We start from the raw sequence: 16,597 nt of genomic DNA, 5'->3' as shown, positions 1-16,597 counted from the left end.
TAGTCAAATGATCTTTATGAGACTACAACATAAAAGATTTCTAAATTCATTTAAAAAAAAAAATCTAGGAAATTAACAAAATATTCATCATTCTTCTTGTAATTGATGGTGAAGTAACCTGAACATAGGTGCACTGCCCATGGAGACTAAACATTGAGTGAATCACATACTCATCTCCTCTCAATGTGCAAATAGGCAAGGAAGAGAATACTGCACTGCTGCTACATACAAGCTAAACCCAAATTATCATAAACTATGTACACTGTCAAAACCATTCCAATTATTGCATTAAGTCTATCAGGCTGGTATACCCTTAAAAGAGGAAAGGCTAGACCACATTGTCTCACTGATGGATACTAAGGAAGCATCCAGTTCCCTCACACCATCAACAAAGTATACCACATAAAGGATTAAAATTCATTACTAATCAGCTCCCTAGTTCTACATACTTATGGTAAAAGTCAGTATGAGGCTCACTAAGCACGTAATGAGTTGGTATGTGAGGACATTAAATATTTTAATGGTTGTATAATTAATAAGACATAATAGGGATGAAAAACTGCTAGCAAGACTGGATGAGTGTGTGGCAGAACCACAGGGAAGGGAATGCTAGTCAGTGGATTGCTTCTGTCTGCATTGCATAATAATAAAACAATTTGCCAACTAAAGGGATTTCAACGATATACAACAAGTTTACTAAACCAAAATGGGATATACAAGATATGTGCCACGGCATCATCAATATTTGGGTAATCCTTCCTCACATATACTTGATGCATTTTACCAGTTCTCGAACTGATCCACTCTCCGCTTGGTGTTTCCTTTGCGAACTTCCCGTAGTGTCTTGTACTTGGTGTTGCCATCGTTAATGTTGCGGTGATAGATGCGGTCAAGGGTTGTCATCCCCTCAGGAATGAGTTCACTTTGCAGGGATTTCTTCACTTTCTGTAGGAACATGGAGCAATATATGTAGTATGCACGTCAGTAGGCATATATATATATATATATATATATATATATATATATATATATATATATATATATATATATATATATATATATATATATATATATATATATTAGGATCGACCGATTATCGGTGTCGATATTAAGCATTTTGACGCATATCGGCATCGGCCTATATATATATATATATATATATATATATATATATATATATATATATATATATATATATATATATTTGATGGCCGATAAGAAATAAATATAAAACTTAGTTATTTTGGCTCCGATGCAGCCGTGCCTCTCTGTCTGCTGTCGCTACTCAATCTCCAGCATTGTCCCACCCACAGCACCATCTGATTGGTTACAAGCAGAGCCACGGTAACAGCCAATCAGCAGTGAGTTTCTATTGATTGCCTTTGTACTAGTATGTGAAATCTAATGTACCTAAAAGTTAGTAGCATTGTTTATTCTTCATTTGTGAAAGTTGTAAAAGGTGGAAGAATGTGTTTATTTTTGTTTATTAGAATGTGTTTATTTTTGTTTATTTAGCATAAGTTAATGAGAAGCAGCCAAGGTGCTCGGATGGGATGAGTCTTGAGGGAAAGGGAGAAGAGAGAAAGAGAAAAAAAGTTCTTTTTATATTTGGCTTCACTTAAGTGACTTAATACCGCTGCAGATCTGAATTTGTGGTTAGCGCTGCTGCACTCAGCTTAAAATGAAATAAAAAAAGTAGAAAAAAAAAAACATTGGCGACCGCATCGAGGACCCGAGCCGGGTTGGCGACTCTGGACGACTCTACATCACCCTGTACAGCTCCCTGAAATGAACTACAAGATAGTTATGCTGCTGTCCTTCACGCCACCAGATCGCTGTGGAGGACGTATAGGCAGCAAGGACAAGTCGCTGTGAAAGTCAGCGGAGGAAACCGGAATTAGGGTGGCCATAATTATTACTCTGCTGCTGCTACCCTCTCCTACGGCTACGTAACACTGATCTCAAGAGTGTTGATAATGCACGTGACTGCCAATGTGGTTTTGCGTATGCTATCCTGTGTGTAGCAACGCCACTGATGTGAGCATAATGACAGTGAGGGATCTGAAGTGAAGTACAGTGACCACAGGTCCACAGAACAAAATGGCGGAGGAAGAAGTTACTTTGGCCTCCTTACTGGAGATTCAATGGAACGGCAAACTCGTTCAGTGCTTGTTCATGTGGAAAGGAACATTCAGGAAAGTGCAGAAACTGTGTTAAAGAAGGCAAAAACACATGCAGTGAAACAGTGTGCACAGATTGCAGGTGAAATACAGGAAAAAATCTGTAAAGTGGAAAACAAGGTGAACAGTGTGGTAAATTACTTAAAAAACAAAGTGTATAGTTCTATGAGTGACAAAACAAAGTGGATAGTTCAATGAATGACCCAAAGACATATGTGAAACAGGAGTTAGAGGTTGTGTATACAAACAAGATGGTTGACGACCACGCGAGTGTCAAAATAAGCCAGTGACAGTGATAGTGATGAATAGAGGATGGGCAGTGCAATCATCGCCTATTCCCAGACTCTATCACCACCCGTTTCATGCCCCCTTCTCCCCCTCGTCACCTGAGAACCTGGCCAGCTCTACATCTCACCGGTGTCATAGGCTGCCAAAGCAGCGGACTCTGGAATTTGATGGCTCTGTATCCTGAGAGACCTTCCAAGCCCAGTTTAAGCTCCTGGCTCGTAGTTGAGGTTAGAGCTGGAGTGAGAGGGCGTTACAGTTGGTGGGAGCACTTAAAGGAGCAGCGCTTGAGGTTCTTAACCAACTGCCTGCCTCTAAGCACACCTCATTCAGCAAGGTAATGGCTGCTTTGGAGGGGAGGTATGGGAACCAGCACCAAACAAAAGTGTACCACGCAAGGTTCCGGGACAAGGATAAGTGGCCCGGGTGAGTCCTTAACCCATGTACCTCACACAAGACCTGGAAGTGCTGATACGAAGAGTGTACCTGGAGGTGAGTTAGGAAATGGTGCAGGTACTCTTTTAAGAGACTAGTTTGTGGACACAATGGACAATGTGCAAATCCATGTACACATCCAGCAGGCTCATGTGAAAACCCTGCAGGAGGTCTTAGCGAGGGGTCTGGAACTGGAATCCATCCTGTGGAGCACGAGGAGGGTGAGATCCCCTTTGATGCATGGACATCCTACAGAGCCAAGTGGGGACGTATGGAGAGCTCCTCCACCCAGTCTCATCACTCCTTACCCCAGCCTCATCTCTCCCCACCATTGGGGGTGTTCCAAGGAAACTGCTTTGGATGTGGACATCCAGGGCACAGTCGGAGGTACTGGCCCCAAGGAAGGTTTCTGATAAATGAAGCATCCAGGTGGTACCAGTATCCATGTTATTGAAACTGTGGAGAGAGACATCTGACGAATTCCTGCCCTTCTGTATGAGCCACAGTCATGACGCAGGAAAACCCTGTCAGGCTGGTAAGAAGGGCCAAGAACCAGCCCATCCCAAGGAAGCCCTGCTCTGTCTAAGCTAAGGTGTCTCCCTATGTCGGAAGCCAGTCTCGATTGCCACCTCAGCAGCAAGATGGAGAGAAAAGGCCTGGGTAGTCCACCCTAGCAATCACTACCCAATGAAATAGTGGTTGGCAGGGCTCTGATTTCCCAAGGGATGGAGACTCGTGCTGGTTGCCAATCTCTCCAGTGAACCACGCCAAGTATGGGAAGGTGGGTTGATGGGGATGTGTAAGGAGGTGCAACGGGAGAGACACCTCTCCCGTTGCACCTCCTCGCACAGAGGGCACTACTCGCCTGCAGGGTCTGTGGCAGAGGAGTGTTACCTGCCATACAGAGGAGCAGGCTAGAGAAGTGGAATGGTTGTTGTCACAGTATGCAGATGTTTTCTCCAAAAGGACCCACGAACTAGCCCACACAGACCTCACTCATAAAACACCATATTCACACAGGTGATGTTGCCAGTACTCCCCTTACACAAACCAAACCAAAAAAATTGTGGAGAGGGCCCAGACTCTAGTTGCGGTTACCAGATTCACCAAATATTGCTATATCACAGAAAAGTTGGTCTACTGCATATCGTATATTTTTTTTATATCCTACTATCACACACTAAAATGAAATTACCAAAGTAACTTCAGTAATTATAAACATGTAGCTATGGCATAAACGCTTCAATAGTAGAATTAAATTTATACATGTTTTTTTTTTTTTCTTTTTAACAAGAGCCTTTACTCCTGGGACAAAAATCACTTCTTTTCTCATTTGATAACTCAAACTTTGTATGATTTCTTCTTAGCTAAGAAGTAGACTGCAAGAAACCATGAACGTATGAAGCCCTGTAAATCAGTTTCTTTTAATAACTTAGAAATAAAAGTCTGATAGTGAGACTCTATTGCTAACCAAATAAGAAACCGTTTTTCGGCGCATACGTTTTCATCATCAAAAACACAGCTTAGGAACACGGTCGTGAAAGCAAGCACTGTAGCACCCTCGGGCTATCTCGGTTTCGGCCGCAAATTTTGTTTTTCCTTATAAAGAAAACAGAACAAATATTGCTTTACACTTTTATTGTAAAGCATAAACTTCTGCAAAGACGAAATGAAATGTGTGTGTGAAGATTTTGTGCTGTATTAGTCTCTGAAATTGAAAGAGCTTGATACATGAGGCGACTATATTTTGCTTTTGTATAATATGATGTTAGTCGTATAAACTTATATAAATATAAAGAAATACCATAGCAAAATGACAAATGAAAATACCGCATGGAATATAAGCATGATATCCAGGTTCTAGGTGGTTACACCAAAAATGCGCTTGGGTGGTGATATGGGCCTTAATATGAGTACTACTATAAAAAAAAAATTGCCTCCGCCACTAATGGGTGGAAGCTTAACAGCGCTTCCAATACTCTTGAAGTTACTTACAGGCGCTATAGGACAGGACATGGAAAAAGAAAAAAAAAAGATACCGCAATATAGCGTTTATGGATGACTACGGTACTCTGCCGCATGACGATGCAGACCAGTGACCATGCATCTTCTGAATTAAACCAGCCGGCGAACACTGAAAACTTAACAGTAATTGGGTCCTCTTCTAATGATGAAAGGTGAAAGAAAATGTAACCATCTGGCTGATCCATCCTATATAGAAGTGACTGCAGTGAGTCCTTACCTCCAGAAGATCCATCCTCTTAACGCTTGAAGCTTCCCTGTTGTAAATATCTTCAGTGGCAACAAGAGGTGGTCCAGGTGTGGCACTCCTGGATGAGCCAGAACTTCTCTCTCCAATTCCGATGTCCCCATTGTGGGCACTCTGCTGATACGTTGCGGACATCTTTCTGACTTCATTCTTGATTTGTTCTGCCTCTTCTTCTGATGATGATGAGGAGGAAGAGATGGATACTTTGCGTGCAGTGGAAGCTTGAAGTAGAGCTAGTGTAGCCTCTTCTTCTTTGCGTCGAGCCTCCTGTACCTCCTCCTGTAAGACCATGCATTGAAAAATCCTACAAAGCAAACCTTTTTGAGTTACGTAGGCAATGCAATTATTGAAGGGACAGAGAGATTTTTGGTAATGAGATGTATGTATGTATGTTGGCAATTACAGAATTACTAGTACTTAAATATACTGTGATATACACGTACTGATTGCCAGCCTGGTATACGGACTAACTTGAAAATGAGCATGAAAGAGTTAGATGCCTCACAACATTCTTTAACACACCTGTAGCTTCCTGGCTTCTTCATCCCTCTCGTTAACCTCATCCCGAATACGTTCAACTTCTTCCTGCTTCTGGCGAATCTCCTCCTCCAGCCTGAGTTTCTCCCCTACCTCCAGATCCTTGGCCTCCTGCAGACGTGTCATCATCACTTCCAACTCTGTCCGTTTCCTCTCCAGTTCCTCCTTGGCTCTCTTCAAGTCATCCAGCTGTTTTTCTAAGCGCCTGATTGTGTTCTGTGCCTCGTCGAGTTCCTTCCGCCTCTCCATTGCCTCCATGTTCATTTTCCTGAGGCGTTCTTCATATTCCTGCTGTCGCTGTTCTGCTTGTTCTCTCAGGGACACCTCACGGGCAAGCTTTTCCCTGTTGAAGACTTCCATTATAGTTCCAGGGAAAGTTTGCATAAATACTCACTTTATCAATACATATTTGTAAGTTGCAAGTTAATGAGAGATCTTTACCATTCCTCTGCCTCTACTATATAATATATATAACCAAGGCATCCTGCATTAAGATAACCACTAACACCAAGGCTGAGGATGATTCAGTATCTTGATCTAAAATATTCTTCCAACATGCATCACTTCAAACGAAAGAAACAAGCGATAAACATACGATGCAAGAAGTTTAGCAGCCTTTTCCTCTCGTGCCTGCATCTTCATCTGTTGGACCTCAATAGTGTCAGCCTTGCGGCGACGTACATACATGTCATGATTGCCCATACACAGTGCCAGGATGGTCTTGTTCACCCGTACATGGGAGGCAATGAAGACAAAGTCTGGAGATTTTTTATCTGTGGGCTTGATGATAAAGTTTTTGTTGTGGAAGGTGATGTTGCGGATCTCGGACCAAGGGAAGCCAATCTTGGGAGTCAGTCTGTGGGGGATTGATGTGGAAGTTTTTGTATATTTATACCATGTGGGCTTTTCACGGGAATTTATGGGCTAAAGGGGATACTTTTTAGGGTACCTCCTATCTCAAAGTCCACCCGCTAGGAAACCGTTGCCCCGAGTGAGGAAGCCCAACCTACACTCGGACCGTGGACAGGATTCGAACCCGTGCGCTTGGAGACCCCTCGGATCCCAAAGCACGCATGGTTCCACTGTTGCAATTGTGACGAAGTGGGTTGATGTTTATATTTGTGATACAGAGAGGTAGGGATAGAGAGAGTCTTAGGAGTCGGTCTGTGGGTGATGGAAGTAAAAATATGTTGCTTTTACCAGTTGTAGTTGTACAAAAAAGCGCAAGTGTGTGTGTGTGTGTGTGTGTGTGTGTGTGTGTGTATGGGGTGCCAGTCTGGGCTACCTCATGTGAGATTGTCAATCTGGTATAGGCTATAGATTAATATCTATAGATAGTAATTCTAATGAAGTAGGATGATGTTTAATGAGAGAGAGAGAGAGAGAGAGAGAGAGAGAGAGAGAGAGAGAGAGAGAGAGAGAGAGAGAGAGAGAGAGAGAGAGAGAGAGCAATTAAACCTACTTGTCTTTAGGGTCATAAACATTGATCCCTAAGGCATCAATGCCGAGAGAGACTTCAGTGCCCTTCTTATTGGTGATATCAAAGTAGTTCACGCCATACATATCCAAGTCTTGCGCCAGCTTCATGTACTCCATCATCGCGTCCTCTCTGTTCAGACGGGAAAGCAAGGAGGGAGAGAAAGAAACTTAATAAAGATGGTCTCTTTCTCAAGACCACGACAAGATGTGAGAATAGGAAGGAATTTGTTTTTTTTTTTTAAAAAGATGTGGAAATTCTGATATATGTAATCTACCACTGTGAGGAGGGAGGAAAGGATAAGGATTACTACAAGACTGCTATTTCAAAAAGATGCAGTGATTGTAGAATACATCATAATTGATGCTAAGAGTTGTTGCAGAAAATATCGAGATACACTGTAATTGATTATCCAAGGCAGAGATATAAAACAAAAAAAAAAAAAAAAAACATGAAATACAGCTTAGTGATTAAGTGGACAAACCACACACATAAACACACACACGCCCGGTAGCTCAGAGGTTAGAGCGCTGGCTTCACAAGCCAGAGGACCGGGGTTCGATTCCCCGGCCGGGTGGAGATATTTGGGTGTGTCTCCTTTCACGTGTAGCCCCTGTTCACCTAGCAGTGAGTAGGTACGGGATATAAATAGAGGAGTTGTGACCTTGTTGTCCCGGTGTGTGTGGTGTGTGCCTGGTCTCAGGCCTATCCGAAGATCGGAAATAATGAGCTCTGAGCTCGTTCCGTAGGGTAACGTCTGGCTGTCTCGTCAGAGACTGCAGCAGCAGATCAAACAATGAAACACACGTGATACACGCACACACACTCAGACACGCACTCACCTCAAAGTACCTTTATGTTCCTTGTGCCATTTCGTAATCTTCTCTTCCCACGCGTCTCTAGTCAGGTTGAACTGATCCATCACTCTCTGGGGAAGAAGGCGATCGTTGGCAAGGTAACCTTGCTTGTGGTACTCTGGCACGTAATCTCCATACTTGGTCTGCACGGCGTACGAGGCGAGGAGGACTGCGGCATCAGGAGGACAGTACACATCGTCACTAAGGATTGCGTTCTTCACTTGTAGGTAGAACATTCGCTGCAAGAGGAAGAAGCTGATGAGAGAGAGAGAGAGAGAGAGAGAGAGAGAGAGAGAGAGAGAGAGAGAGAGAGAGAGAGAGAGAGAGAGAGAGACAGACAGACAGACAGACAGACAAAAAATATACTTAATACTACTAAGCTGAAAAAAATACCTTTTCTTTCCGTCACACACACACAGGTAATTAAAATAAAAACATACATGCTTGACTTAAACACAGGAAACCACAACAAGGCAATTACAACTAAGAAGAACAAGCACATGTAGAAGTAGATAAAAGGATGAAGAGCTTTGCTTATGAATCCTGCATCGAAGTTTCACAGTCTTATACTTCACTCGCACATTCACTCCTGTTGTCTCCTCACCAGTGTTATGTCCTGAATGATCTCACTGACATCCTCTGGAAAGAATTTCGCTCTGAACTTGAACTGCAGAGTATTTTCGTGCTTCTTCCCGATTTGTTGTAGTACCTGGAAGTTTGTGATTAATGTGGTGAGTGAACTAGACTAGGGAAATATCGAAAATTGATTGATGCGTGTGGTAGCTGTTAGACACGATGTCTTAATGAAAAATATGACTTTCTACAGCACAATAAGTGAAAGTAAGGTTCTTACAACTCTCATTGATATACTACTAGTTATATGTCTTTAAGGGATTGAAAGAAAGAATGAAGGATGATTATAGAAAAAGTGCGTTTTATTATGCACGCGTTGGATTGAAAACAGCGGCTTGTATTGAAAGTGAAGTTCCGATGACTCTCTAACGGACAGTGTTGATACGCAGGCAATCTATATGAAGGAAAGAATGAAGGGAAAAGTGTTCTGATTGTGTGCTGGAGTTATCAAATCTTTTCCCTCCCGTTTGAGACCCATTTTTTTTCTTTTTTTCTGCATGAGTAAATACTGCAATGCTCCTCAATCTTCAGGAACGCTTATTGTTGCTTGCGAGTCAGCAATGATTTGAGGAAGGCCTGAAACTGGAAGAAGAATGGAATCTCTAATGAATAAAGATAAATATTCTGTCCTGAGAGTTGGGACGTCTACATTCTTCAGAGGTGAATATTGTTATACTGCAGCCTCAGCATTATTTCAAATTTTTACATGCTGCATGATTAATATGACGTTTATTTCCGGATATATTTTCCTTTACACAAGTAATTACTACTCTGAATCTAAACTGTGAAAGCATTTTATTAATATACTCTAATTGCAATCCCTTTCCATCTCTGAGTCAGTACCTTTTTGTTGAGCACCAGCCACGTGGTGAAGCCCTTCTTGTCCACGAACTGCAAGCCGAAATACCATATCTCTCGCAGGCCGATGGTCCGCACTACTTGGTCGAAGAGTTGCTTGCCTGTGGTGGAGGACTGGATCGCGAACTCAAGCTCAGCGTCCATAGAAGTGATACGCACACTGATCTGATAGGGGTAAAATGCGAAAGATGATTAGACTGATTGCTAACACAGGGCGTAAGTACGTAGCCACTGTTTACGTGACGTGATATTTATCGTGAAATTGAGGGATTAGACACACTGTAGAGCAGTGGTTCCCGTACGGCGAAGGCCTTTTAAGTGGTACCAGAGCACTTTCGGGATCAAATGCGATTTTTAGTTAGATTAGATTAATTCATTTCTCAGAAAATTATTATTGCTTTACACAAGATAATCTGGCATGGATCAGCTGGTGGAGAAGAGACAGATGCATTCCACGCATTAAATTCAGCTGTGTTCCTTGTTGTTAGTTCATGCGTGTGTTCCACTTGTGAATAAATTCATATTTGTTGGAATTGAGTTTTCTGGAGCTAGTTCGTATGCGGGAACTGTACGGGACCTCCAAGAGGTACTCAGGAAAATTCTGAGAAACACTGCTGTAGATGAGACATTTAACGAATGGATGAGAGAGAAATGTAGGAAAACTGTAGATTGATAGTTGACATATAAGATGAAGGTCAGACACACGAAGGGAGAGTGTAGTGATATTCAACGAAAGACGTAAAATTAGACGCACATAGGGAGACGTCGAATAATAATTCTCATAGGGATAGGCTATTGACACAAAGGAAGGCGGTTAACACTGGAATGAGAGATAAATACACGTAGAAAGATTCTAATGATACGAGTAGTGTAAGTGTAGTGGAAGAAAGAGATGACATTCCCAAAACGAATTATTGTGTTAGTTGATAGGAATGTTATAGATCTTGATATTCTCCCGACATTCTTACAGTATAGATTCTTAATCTACTATTGGCACCCTTATTCCTTCCTGAGATAAGCAGCGCATTCCTTGAAACTTACATAACACACACACACACACACACACACACACACACACACACACACACACACACACACACACACACACACGAACCCCAGAGGATCGGGGTTCGATTCCCCGGCCGGGTGGAGATATTTGGGTGTGTCTCCTTTCACGTGTAGCCCCTGTTCACCTAGCAGTGAGTAGGTACGGGATGTAAATCGAGGAGTTGTGACCTTGTTGTCCCGGTGTGTAGTGTGTGCCTGGTCTCAGACCTATCCGAAGATCGGAAATAATGAGCTCTGAGCTCGTTCCGTAGGGTAACGTCTGGCTGTCTCGTCAGAGACTGCAGCAGATTAAACAATGAAGTGAAACACACACACACACACACACACACACACACACACACACACACACACACACACACACACACACACACACACACACACACACACACACACACACACACACATGGCAGAACGTTTTTTAGTATATTATAAAAGATATACAAATAAGAAAAAAAAAACATATACCTATCCAGTTGTTTATGTATACTCCTGTTAACTATTCTCTAGAACAGAGTTTCCCAAACTTTTATTGAGCGTACAGTCCCCGAGTACAACCTGGTTCCAGAAAACTCTATTCCATCAAGTATAAATTTATTCACAAGTACCTTACCTTGATACAACTCAATCTAATACGAGGGATGCATCTGTTTTTTCTCCACCAGCTGATCGATGCCAGATTATTATCAAATTGATTCAATTTAACAAAAAATCGCATATAATCCCGAAAGTACTCACATACAGATATGTACCAGCTAGGAGGCATTCGCGCACCACTGCCACTGGTGATACGCGTACCACAGGTTGGGAATCACTGCTCTAGAACCATGAACAACACCCTTGAAAACCCCAGTAATTTCCCTTATACAGACAATGAAATGTTCCTGAGAACAAGCCTCTTCAACTCAATATTTGATAAAACTTGGGTTTTCAGGATCCTAAGTGGTAGTTATTGTATCTCCGCTTTTCAATGTAAGTTGTAGGTTATCTTAATTGTAACGATGGAACTTAGGATTCTAGCGACTTTGTTCTTATATCTCCGTTATCCAATGTATTTGATTAAGATACTTTGATATTATGTGCTTTATTTTTTAAGGTTAAATGCTAATTTCGGGGTTAATTACTTTAATCCTTTCTATCATTTCCAAAGGTGAAAATGCTATGTAGGATTAGTTAAAAATTCGTTTGCGTGTATTGAAGAGCCTTTATTGCTTGAAAACCATACAATTCAGTCCACTATTTATTACATTGGCTGCTTGTCTACCTATGTAATTGATAATGTATGTTTGTGTACTGAAGAAATTATTCTTTAAGTGTCCTTATTAAGTTTTCATCGTATAAGACTCTTGTACAGCATCTATGTTCGGGTAATTGCGGTAGATGACTAGCTTTGAATGCATACTTCATGAAAACAGAGAAAAAGACTTATGTTATGAGGAAGTAAAGCATAAGAAAACAAGGATGGTTAAAACGCACGTTTGAGGTTGAGTAAGGCATGATATTGTTATCGTCATTAATCATTCACATCGTTCCACATTCATTGAACGAAGTGACATTTCCACCTAATTCGTCTTATCAGCAACCGGCAGATACAGCCTTTATCTTATCTGAGAGGGAGCAAGGGGTTACCGTCACACTGCCGCAGTACTGTATATACGTATGGAATATATATATATATATATATATATATATATATATATATATATATATATATATATATATATATATATATATATATATATATATATATATATATATATATATATATATATATATATATATATATATATATATATATATATATATATATATATATATATATATATATATATATATATATATATATATATATATATATATATATATATATATATATATATATATATATATATATATATTTATTTATTTATTTACTTATTTATTTATTTATATACCCATCTATACAGGCTTTCCAATCTGCTACAGTCAATCTATTGCCATGTTTTCTTTGATTCGTATCTTGATAAATTTCTGCGTCGCACTTCAACTACTTTCTAAAGGTTTTAATTGAAGTGCCAAAGGTTTTAAGGGTGTTTTCCTTTCTTCTTTTATGTTTCTGGTGACATAGTGACATTTCTACTGTGAGAACAAGAGAAACACTCTTGACAACCTAGGTAATCATCTCTAGTCTTTGAAAATAGTCGTGGAGGGACATGACAACTAAACAAAATAAGGAAAAAGTCCTCTGAGGTGCCATTCATTGAAGAGAAACCCAAAAGGGTGAGCTAAAACTTGACGATAAGTTTTATAGGCTAGTCTTGTAAGCTAGGCTAGCAGATCACACACAGCTCGAATGTTATGGGAAGAACCAACACAAGCTGATCAATTTTAGTCATGTTCCAAGGGGGAGAACAAAGAAGTTGTGCATAAGGATCGTGTGGTGTCATGCAGTGTCGTACAGTCACTTACAAAAAGCCCTACTACCTCTCAGGAAAGCCGCGTGCATTTTTAGCTCGGAAACTCCCCAGTTCGTATGTGGAGGAAGAAGAACGAGGAGAGAGGGAGAGATGAAATAATAATGCGAGGACATAAACTCGCCTACTCTCTCTCTCTCTCTCTCTCTCTCTCTCTCTCTCTCTCTCTCTCTCTCTCTCTCTCTCTCTCTTCTTCATTCTTTGGCATAGTCTAGTCTCTATTCGTCTTTTTTTGTTACCTCGTATGGTGTGTGTGTGTGTGTGTGTGTGTGTGTCGCAGCAATAGAAAGTAGTAGTAGTAGTAGTAGTAGTAGTAGTAGTAGTAGTAGTAGTAGTAGTAGTAGTAGTAGTAGTAGTAGTAGTAGTAGTAGTAGTAGTAGTAGTAGTAGTAGTAGTAGTAGTAGTTGTTGTTGTTGTTGTTGTTGTTGTTGTTGTTGTTATTGTTGTTATTTTTGTTGTTTTTGTATGAGGAGGAGTAGAGGTAGTAGAAGCAGTAGTAGAAATAGCAAAATTAATATGTTTGTGTATGTGCCGGGTGGTCATTAAGCCTATTATGCATAATATATATATATATATATATATATATATATATATATATATATATATATATATATATATATATATATATATATATATATATATATATATATATATATATATATATATATATATATATATATATATATATATATATATATATATATATATATATATATATATATATATATATATATATATATATATATATATATATATATATATATATATATATATATATATATATATATATATATATATATATATATATATATATATATATATATATATATATATATATATATATATATATATGTATATTTGTGATTGGAGCAGAGAAAACTTAATAGTTCTCAATGCCTCAAAAATTCAATTCCTCCATCTGTCAACTCGACACAACCTTCCAGATATCTCCTCTTCTTCAATGACACCCAATTGTTTCCCTCTTCCGCACTAAATATTCTCAATCTGTCCTTTACTCATAATCTTAACTGGAAACTTCACATCTCATCTGCTAAAACAGCTTCTATGAAGTTAGGCGTTCTGCGGCGTCCCCGCCAGTTTTTCTCGTCCCTCCAACTGCTTACTCTGTACAAGTATGGAGTGCTCTTCGCATGTTTGGGTTGGGTGGGTTCCACTCAAACAGCTTTGTTAAATAGGATGGAATCAAAAGCTTTTCGTTTCATCAACTCCCCTCCTCTGACTGACTGTCTTCAGCCGAAATGTTGCATCCCTTTCTGTCTTTTATCGCTACATATTTTCATGCTTACTGCTCTATTGATCTTGCTAACTGCATGATCCCCTCCGCAAGGCCTCGCTGCACAAGGCTTTCTTCTTCCTCTCATCCCTATTCTGTTCAACTCTCTAATACAAGAGTTAACCAGTATTCTCAATCATTTATACCTTTCAGTGGTAAATTCTGGAACTCCCTGCTTGTTTCTGCATTTCTATCTTCCTACAATTTAACTTCTTTTAAGAGAGAGGTGTCGAGACATTTGCCCCTTGCTTTTGGATGACTCTTTTGACCTTTTAGGGAACACACACACACACACACACACACACACACACACGGTCCCGGTAGCTCAGTACACGGTCCCGGTAGCTCAGTGGTTAGAGCGCTGGCTTCACAAGCCAGATGACCGGGGTTCGATTCCCCGGCCGGGTGGAGATATTTGGGTGTGTCTCCTTTCACGTGTAGCCCCTGTTCACCTAGCAGTGAGTAGGTACGGGATGTAAATCGAGGAGTTGTGACCTTGTTGTCCCGGTGTGTGGTGTGTGCCTGGTCTCAGACCTATCCCAAGATCGGAAATAATGAGCTCTGAGCTCGTTCCGTAGGGTAACGTCTGGCTGTCTCGTCAGAGACTGCAGCAGATCAAACAGTGAATTACACACACACACACACCGCGTAGTGTAGTAGTTAGCACGCTCGACTCACAGTCGAGAGGGCCGGGTTCGAGTCCCGGTAAGCGGCGAGGCAAATGGGCAAGCCTCTTAATGTGTGGCCCCTGTTCACCTAGCAGTAAATAGGTACGGGATGTAACTCGAGGGGTTGTGGCCTCGCTTTCCCGGTGTGTGTTGTGTGTTGATGTGGTCTCAGTCCTACCCGAAGATCGGTCTATGAGCTCTGAGCTCGCTCCGTAATGGGGAAGACTGGCTGGGTGACCAGCAGACGACCGAGGAGGTGAATTACACACACACACACACACACACACACACACATATATATATATATATATATATATATATATATATATATATATATATATATATATATATATATATATATATATACGTTTATGTAGAGTTAACGAAAAGTAATCAGGAACGCGTATACTTTGATCTCAACCACTAACACGCCCTCATAGTAAACCTTATCAGATAGGCTTGGTCATTGAACACTTATTTCATTGCTGCTAAGCCTCGGCGTCAGCGTGCGCCCGTGATGGAGAACGTTACAGTCACATTATATTTCATGGAAACGTAAATTAATGTATTTCCTGTATGAAATGCAGAGCTTAACTATTTAATTATTAAGAATAAACAACTATGAGAATATATAGATAGATGTAACTTACTTTACATGTATCTGTTTATCTGTTAATTATCATGTTTTGACTATAAAAATTTTAAGTATTTGGATCTTTAGTTCGATATTCTGACATCATATACGCAGTTTACATTTTATTAACTTATTAAGAAGAATACTCATATGAATTAAAAGAATTATAATGTAATAATAAGTTTGAAAATATGACACCATTTATGAAGTTTATAATCATTTACTCACTAATTTATTCCACTTATGAGTAAGAGCTTAAAAGGTGAAACAAATATGATGTCAGACTTGCACCACAGACATTATAACAAGATAAAAGTTGATAATTATGAAATAATTGATGAAACTGTGAGCCATTTCTCAACTCCTTATTGTCTCCGTATCGGATGATAAAATATTCGGTGAAATCCATTTATTTTACTGATTAACACTTGATAAAATATGTCGGACATATCTAAATAGTTTACACTGATATAATATACTAACAGAGAGAGAGAGAGAGAGAGAGAGAGAGAGAGAGAGAGAGAGAGAGAGAGAGAGAGAGAGAGCCTTCACCTCAGAAGTGGACGTCACCAGCAGGGTGTCCACCCAGCTGGTGAAGTGCACCGCCCATGCCTGGCTTCAGACACACCCACCTAACAGTGATAGTATCGCCGGATGACCAAGAAAGTGAAACACCTGACAGTTCTAATGAAATAAAGAGCACAGTGCAAAATAGGGAGTGATAGTGAGAGTGTGAGTACTGCAGTATCTTAGTATATTATTATTTTATTATAGTATATTATTTTATTATATTATTATGTGTCTGACAGTGGTAGTGCAAGAAATGGAGGTTTAATGTTCGTGACATAGGTGTAAAACAGTGATCTGGAAGGTGAGAGTGCCTGACAGTGACAGTGCCGAAGAGTGACGAGGGAGGTGTGTGTTTGGCAGTGGCAGCTAAAGTAGTGGCTCT

The 16,597-nt window shown here is 40.2% G+C and overlaps 1 protein-coding gene across 2 annotated transcripts in view; it reads right to left on the bottom strand.

Moving 5' to 3' along the window:
• Nucleotides 1–16,597, bottom strand: part of LOC123510752 (moesin/ezrin/radixin homolog 1-like) — a 23,153-nt gene continuing 6,556 nt past the window's right edge. For both annotated transcript variants that reach the window (XM_045266103.1, XM_045266105.1), the window contains exons 3-10: nt 9,517–9,696; nt 8,645–8,749; nt 8,026–8,279; nt 7,169–7,315; nt 6,302–6,562; nt 5,692–6,049; nt 5,143–5,448; nt 1–945 (exon numbers count right to left, since the gene is read on the bottom strand). In XM_045266103.1, coding sequence (XP_045122038.1) covers nt 781–945; nt 5,143–5,448; nt 5,692–6,049; nt 6,302–6,562; nt 7,169–7,315; nt 8,026–8,279; nt 8,645–8,749; nt 9,517–9,696 — 1,776 coding nt within the window. In that variant the 3' untranslated portion in view covers nt 1–780. The remainder of the gene's footprint in view (nt 946–5,142; nt 5,449–5,691; nt 6,050–6,301; nt 6,563–7,168; nt 7,316–8,025; nt 8,280–8,644; nt 8,750–9,516; nt 9,697–16,597) is intronic.

Source organism: Portunus trituberculatus, chromosome 30 (assembly GCF_017591435.1).
Source record: "Portunus trituberculatus isolate SZX2019 chromosome 30, ASM1759143v1, whole genome shotgun sequence".
NCBI classification, from domain to species: domain Eukaryota; kingdom Metazoa; phylum Arthropoda; class Malacostraca; order Decapoda; family Portunidae; genus Portunus; species Portunus trituberculatus.
The sequence above is the reverse complement of the archived record's forward strand: the minus strand, read 5'-3'. Positions and strand labels throughout refer to the sequence as shown.